Source organism: Watersipora subatra, chromosome 8, assembly GCF_963576615.1.
Source record: "Watersipora subatra chromosome 8, tzWatSuba1.1, whole genome shotgun sequence".
NCBI lineage: Eukaryota > Metazoa > Bryozoa > Gymnolaemata > Cheilostomatida > Watersiporidae > Watersipora > Watersipora subatra.
The window spans coordinates 50,346,981-50,354,622 of NC_088715.1; the positions used below are offsets into that span (position 1 = coordinate 50,346,981).

At 33.7% G+C, this 7,642-nt stretch overlaps 1 protein-coding gene across 1 annotated transcript; it reads right to left on the reverse strand.

Annotated features, from left to right (window-relative positions):
• Positions 1–787: 787 nt before the first annotated feature.
• Positions 788–7,150, reverse strand: LOC137402865 (putative uncharacterized protein DDB_G0286901). Its single transcript, XM_068089374.1, has 17 exons — positions 7,019–7,150; positions 6,698–6,861; positions 6,366–6,435; positions 6,176–6,253; positions 5,856–6,049; positions 5,165–5,398; positions 4,730–5,042; positions 4,488–4,585; positions 4,195–4,368; positions 3,752–4,018; positions 3,354–3,536; positions 2,783–2,911; positions 2,464–2,658; positions 2,236–2,346; positions 1,918–1,995; positions 1,641–1,796; positions 788–1,317 (listed from the first exon to the last, which is right to left on the reverse strand). Exons 2-17 carry the CDS (start codon positions 6,858–6,860, stop codon positions 1,196–1,198), a joined length of 2,565 nt encoding a protein of 854 aa, XP_067945475.1. The 5' UTR covers position 6,861; positions 7,019–7,150; the 3' UTR covers positions 788–1,195.
• Between the last annotated feature and the right edge of the window lie 492 nt (positions 7,151–7,642).

Sequence of the window (7,642 nt, forward strand, 5' to 3'; positions counted from 1 at the left end):
GCAGCAAAATCGGTGAATTAAATATTATTGCTTCAAATAATTTGCTGCAAAAGCCATATATTATATAAAAATAGAATGTGGTTTGCTCATAAAAATTGTTTACAATCTATATGTATGTATTTTGGGTTGAGCGCAAAGGAAGAGGGAGTAAAACTTGTTAACTTTTGAGTTTTGAAGAAAAATGATTGTTTTTAAATTTACAATTAAGTTCAACAAAATAATGATTAAATTTTTGAAGAAGGTTTATATGCCCAGGAATTTTTTGTTCAACTTTAACAAGGACTAAAATATGAAACTCGAGTGAATTGAATTTTGTTTTTTCGGAAGCGTTTGCTTAAGAAATTTTATTATTTAAACCACCTATTCTCCATTACAATCAAAGTATCAAATTATAATCCAGTATTTAACTAAATTGTATGCAAAATTTTATCTTAGATTATGGGAATTCTGTAAATACCCACTAATGGAACAATCTAGAACTATTACAAAGTTTTTTAGTATTATCATTGAGACAGGAGCCTGAATATTTTTAGATGAGAGTTTTTTATAAAGTTTAGCTGTATTTGCCGTTAAACACAGTTTTGCACAATACTGTGCTACTAAGTTATGTTCAAAGTGCACTCTTTCAAAAGTTAGGCTTAACACAAAATCCTTTTTAATAATACTCAACCGTAATAATAAATTAAAACAAGTTAAACATAACATTTGTGGTCAATTAAAGCACTTGTATGATTGTAGTTAAAAATCCAGTCAGCGATGATCAGCAGTCAAAATGAATATGCAGTGGTATCATTTGTTTAACTGTATTTGCACAAGAAATAAAAACAATTTTTCTCTCTCATATAGATTAGAAAGCTTGAAAGAACATAAACAATATAAATGTGTTTTTTTCATAAATTTTATTACAGATTTGGCGGTATAAAAGGAGATTGTCCAGTATGATCACTATGTAGCTGACAAAACACAACTGGGCTTTCTTAAATTAAAACAAATAGGACAAATTAAAGCTAATATGTCTTGCTGAGCATTGATAGGGTGACTTCTGGCTCAATAGCCAATTTAACAAAACTGCTAATAAGCTATATAGAGCATAAAAGCTATACAGCTGATATGCTAACTAAAGCAATAACCATTGTTGAACACCAAACAATGTTTGTCACTTCTTTGGTATTCTTTTGATGTTGTCTGTTACTGATTACCAGTAATTTGTTCTGCTACTTCCTTGAGAGAGATACTTTCTCCAGGCGTTGGGATCAACTGTGTAAGAGACAGCTCCACCGCTGGAAGAACCTGAATCGTTGTTTCCATTGCCATTTCCTGTAAAAAAACACAAATAATTAATACAATTAACACCTTTAACAAGTAGCATGATGACTTTGTCATTCTAGCATATTGAAGATGTTATCAATTTTTAGAAAAAAAAATAGATTCAAATTTAAATCAATTTCAGTCAAAAAACAACTGTAAAGTCTAAAATCAGTAAATTGGTAGCAAACTTCCAATTTTGGAGTTTGTTGATCTCAGATAAAGCTTTGTTAAAATTGAATAAAATAAAGCTTGCTAGTTATAAAAATGATATTTTATAAAACTGGTTTATTCCCTAGCGATTTCAGAAAAGAAGGTCTTGTTTGATAGCTTACCACTGCCATTGTTGGAACCAACGTTGCCATTTCCGTTGTTGACACCGTTACCAGTGCCAACATTTCCGTTTCCATTTCCTTGTCCGTTACCATTACCAGCATTGTTGTTACCATTTCCGACACCATTATTTGACCCTTCATTGGCATTTCCATTGTCTGTAGATTAAAAAAAGAAGAAAATTGAAACCATGGTAAATAGGAACATGGACTTGAGAAAAGCACAAACTTAGCAACGTTTTCAAAGTTTTTTTGCTCTAACAAGTTTTTGATTACTCACCATTTCCATTGTTCTGCCCATCATTGTTATTACCATTTCCTACTCCATTACCATCTCCATTGTTTACATTTCCGTTGCCTAAAATAAAAATAGCAATGTAAAAATAATAATTTTCAAATTTGAATTTTTGAATCCACTCTTAGTTCCTAAATACATCTTTGTAGCGTTTTCTCAATATGTTGCACTATGGTAGGTTCCATACAAATATGCTACATAGATATATCTTCATTGCTACAAATGACTCAAGCGAGTTAAAAGCTAATAACTGAATGCTTTAAGCAAAGTCAGGTAAAAGTATAACATGAAATAGCTCCTTACCTGCACCATTGTTAGAACCAATGTTTTCATTTCCGTTATCTTGTCCATTATTGCTGCCATCATTTACATTTCCATTATATACTCCATTGCCATCTCCTTCGTTGTTGTTACCTGTAAAGGAAAGAATAGGTTATAAGATTGAAAACATACTACAACTTTATAAAAATAGAAAATTGCATATTATTATGAAAGCCTGTGACAAACACAAGTTCTCCAATATCCACTTACCATTTCCAACTCCGTTGTTGTTTCCAAGGTTAGCATTGCCATTCTCTCCTCCATTGTTGCTGCCAATGTTTTGGTTTCCATTTTCTCCTCCATTTCCGCTTCCAACGTTTACATTTCCGTTGTCAACACCATTGTTGTTTCCAAGGTTATTGTTACCATTATCTACACCGTTGCCATTTCCAGTGTTGTCATTTCCTATAAAAATACAGATATCAAAATTAAATTGGGAAAAAATAGGTAAAAACCAACATAGAGTTTTTGCTAGTAGTTTTGCTGATATTAACTGGTTGACTGAAACCTTTTCATACAGATTACTCACCATTATCTAGCCCATTTTTGTTTCCATCATTGATGTTTCCATTGTCCTGTCCGTTACCATTGCCTTCGTTAAAGTTACCATTGTTGCCACCATTGTCTGAGCCATTGTTGTCATTTCCATTGCCAACACCTATGAAACATTAACAGAAATAATGATAACGGGATAACTTGTAATACCATTTCAAATGAAATAACAATAGATCATCTAAATTTAAGGTTTGAAAAGTAGTTGATTGTTTTTGTTTTCTCTTTTTCATATACTTAAAATGTATATTTTATCGCATTGTAAATTTAATTATAGAAGGAAACCATGAGTTAAGGTTCAAATTCACAATTGATGGACCGTGTTAAAAATTAGTTTTTGAAAAATCAAAAAACCTACTGTATTGGATGTTATTTCAGTCTTCTAATATGAGCCACTTCAAATGAGCTTCCCATAAAGGCTGACCAAAAATAATCGATGTTGTAGATTTTGAAAGCTACTTCTATAGATTATTACATTTTTTGTGAATTTTATTATGTAATGTTTTATGGTATTCACGCTTCATGAAATCCAGATGCTAACTCCTTACCATTAGCATCTCCTGCATTTCCATTTCCGTTCTCATTTCCATTGTTGCTTCCGTAGTTACCATTACCGTTGATTTCACCATTGCTGTTACCAGTGTTATCATTTCCATTCAAACCTCCATTATAGTTTCCAGAGTTGCTGTTTCCATTGATTCCTCCATTTCCATTTCCACTGTTTCCATTTCCTACAAAAAATACATAGCAATACTGACTAACTGGTAATATGATTATTAATTTGTAATAACACCTTCTGCATAACTTGCTGGAAACAGATTCCTTCCTTCTCTCTCTCACTCTATATTTCTCTCGCAGTCAATCAGTCAACCTTTTCGATAATGGCTTTCTTATGTTCCAGGCTTTATCACTGACTTCCAGATTTATTATTATGGTTCAAACTTACCATTAGCAACTCCATTGCTATTGCCAGAGTTTCCATTTCCATTTTCTCCACCATTGTTGGAGCCAGTGTTGCTGTTACCGCTTCCTGCACCATTTCCATTTCCACTGTTGGAATTTCCAATATCATTACCATTGTTGTTTCCGTTATTTTTGTTGCCATTTCCAACTCCGTTAGAATCACCACTGTTGCTGTTTCCACCGTTGTTGCCATTGTTGTTACCGCTGTTGCTGTTACCGCTATCAACACCGTTGTTGCTTCCGGCATTGTCTGCAATTTAAACATAGCTGTCTAATATCAAGCCAGAAACCATATCAGTGAGTTGTGATAGTTATCATATTGACTAAACAAACACAACTGTCAAATATTTGCTTACAATTTTCAACTGCAAGGTAAATGAAATACACGCAAATAAACAGACAGTTGTCATATGATGGGGTACTTACTGTTTCCAACAAAATTTCCATTGTCAGAGCCACTGTTTCCATTTCCCGCTGTCACACCATTGCCGCTGCCACTGTTTGAATTTCCAACATTATTCCCATTACCACTTCCACTGTTGGAGTTACCACTGTTGGCGCCATTAGAATCGCCAATGTTGCTACCTCCATTTCCGTTTCCTGTCGCAATTGAAAATGAAAAACGTTATTTTAAAAACAGCATTCCCTATTTCAGTTTACCATCAAAAATAGCTTATTGAGTTTTATCTATGCTGAGAAAGAGGAATCGCCACTCTTACCATTGTAGTCACCGCTGTTGCCATTTCCATTTGACCTTCCATTTTGATTTCCTTCGTTGTTCCCTCCGTTATTACTTCCATTAGCATCACCGTTGTTGCTGAAACCAATAGATAACATCATTTAAATTGCAATGAAAGTGTGTCACACTTTTCACTACTACAGTTATCACCAACAAAAGCATTGTTCAATTAAAGAATTTGACAGTCAAAAAATCATCATAAATCTATTGGTATTGACTCACCTATTTCCGTTAATGGCGCCATTGCCATCTCCACCATTGTTTGAACCATTTCCATTGCCATTGCCATCTCCAGAGTTTCCATTTCCATTGTCATGGCCATTGTTGTTACCAGTGTTGCTGTTACCATTGTTGTTTCCATTAGAAGATCCTACATTGGAGTTACCGTTGGTGCCACCATTGTCATTTCCAAGGTTGGACAGTCCATTGGCATTACCATTGCCGTCACCGTTGTTGCTGTTTCCATTTCCAACACCATTGTTGTTGCCAATGTTTCCATCTCCATTTACATTACCATTGCTAGTTCCATTGTTTTCTGCACAAAAATGCAAAATATTATAAAGTTTAAATAGCATAAAATAGTAATTCCATAAATATGTTTAGTAATTTTACAATACTGATAGCAAAAACCTAATTTCTGTCTCATGGAGTACTTACTGTTTCCGTTGTTGTTTCCATTTCCACTTCCTGAGTTTTCCAGTCCATTAAAGTTGCCATTTTCATCTCCTCTGTTTAGGTTACCATTACTATTACCATTCTGATCTCCACTGTTGCTGTTACCATTGGAGTTACCATTACCAGCTCCAAAGTTTTCATTTCCATTAGCGTTGCCATTTGCGTCTCCCTTGTTGCCATTTCCATTGGTATTGCCCTGGTTTTTGCCATCATTCCCTAAAGCCGGAAAGGTTATTTCACAATGCTGTGGTACAGACTGACACAGCAGTATATTGCTATGCATGTTTTTCATAGTTTCATCATAGACTCAGATACCAAAGTGCAATAATTTGCATTATTCAAATGATGATACTCATGTCCGACTCAATATAACTCATTAGCAGTTCAAATCGGTACATTTATGATTCAGAGAACCCATCAAGTAGCCAATAACGTCATAAAATATTTTAAACAGTTCCAAAGCTAAAAAAAAATAAGGATTTGTCTTTTAAGCATAAGATAAGATTAATTTTTATATTATGTTGACAAAAACTATAAAATCGTTAAAGTCGTAACTTCAAAAATTTGTTTGGCTATCAGCCAGGTTACGATTAGGAATTTTTTTGTTCTGTACTGCTAAAAAAATCTGTTTAGCATTTCACAATATGTTCAATCATTAATAGAAGATACTTACCATTTCCATTGGCATTTCCATTGAGGTCTCCCATGTTCATGTTACCATTGTTGTTTCCATTGACATCTCCAGCATTAGCATTGCCATTCTCATTTCCATTCTCAACTCCCTCATCATGGTTTCCATTGAAGTTACCATTGTATGTACCATTGTTGGAATTTCCATTTCTGTTACCGGTGTCATGGCCATTATTTCTAAAGAAATATTAGAGTAATTAAATCTTATATCATATTTATATCTTATATATTATATATAGGTGTCTTGGTGATGGTAAGAATGATAACTGATGATGAATTATAAATGAACTTTGTAAAACTTACCCATTACCATTAACGTTTCCATTATCTGCTCCATTGTTTCCATTTCCGTTTACATTACCAATTCCACTTCCAGTATTGCTGTAATAGTGAATTATTTAACATAAGTGAAAGTTTTCAGCCATGTTACTTGTTTTTGCAAAACAGATTCACAACTTTAAAACATATGAGTTAAGATTTATATAGCTCTTACTTGTTGCCATTGACATTTCCATTTGAGACGCCATTGTTACCATTTCCATTCTGAGTTCCTCTTGTGTTTCCTGGAAAAATATGTTAATAAATTAGTTTCTTTTAATAAATTCTATGACTCTATTGCAAATTAATTAAAATGATAAAGCTACAGCTAATGGGCAACACTTACATTTGAACTGTTAAGACAAATAGTTGTAACCTACTACATCTATCAATATGCTCAATATTGTTTATAATTTCTACAGAACCTCATCAGACAATGTTCACGAACCCTTGGTTGCCTCTCAGCTAAAGTAACTACTTCTGATGGTGTGTAACTACTCTACTCACCAACACCATTATTGTTTCCATTGTCTGATCCAGATTGAGTTGGATCCCAAGCTCTGTAGTTATTCTGTATAGCATCAGCTCTTTCTCTCCAGTTGATATTCATTGCTTGTGATACGACTAACACGGTGGTAAGGGCGCATATAATATGAGCAAATCGAGCCATTCTGAAAACAGCATTAAAATACAAGTTGAAAAGAGTATAACATTTACAGAGTATAACAGAGTATAACTGTTCTTTGATCGCACCTTTTAATATTATCGAACAAATGTGCAGAATATAAATACTACAAGTTTTGTGAAGTGAAATAAACTATTACGTACCTTGAAAGGCTTGATATTAAATTAAATTGTTAAATATTTCAAATAAAATGTGTATCAGATCAACTGATAGTCTCTTTATTGTATATCTATCTGTATATCAGTGGTCAACACTGTTCGTGTTCTCTCTTTCTGCGCTTAATGGTTCTCTTTGAGTTGAACTCCAGCTTATAAACAGACCTCAAGCGGAACGCCACTGAGTCACCAGAAGGCAACCTATCACACAGATGGTCAGAATATAATAACGCAGGATGGTCAGATGTCACATCCATTACAAGGTTGTATAGCGCAGGCATCTATAATTAGATTAGCACCAACTATAGGCTGGCATGAGTGCAACTTGTGTGACCTGAATGAGGTATTACCATTGCTATGGCAACGAAGGTCCTTGATTTATTGCTCGATGGTGAAACCAAATAGTTGATATTTAAATCATGGCTTATTTTTGTTGAAGCTCATGATGCAAAAGGTTTCAATAATTATTCATATTGACTACGAAATAGTTTGTGCAACCCTATTTTCCGGAATTGTCTTAATCAGAAAAAGGTGAATGGATTTAAAAAAGAGTATTAGTGTTAAGTTTTTTTACAATGGTTAGCTTTTTCAATTTTTGATCTCTGCAGTGGT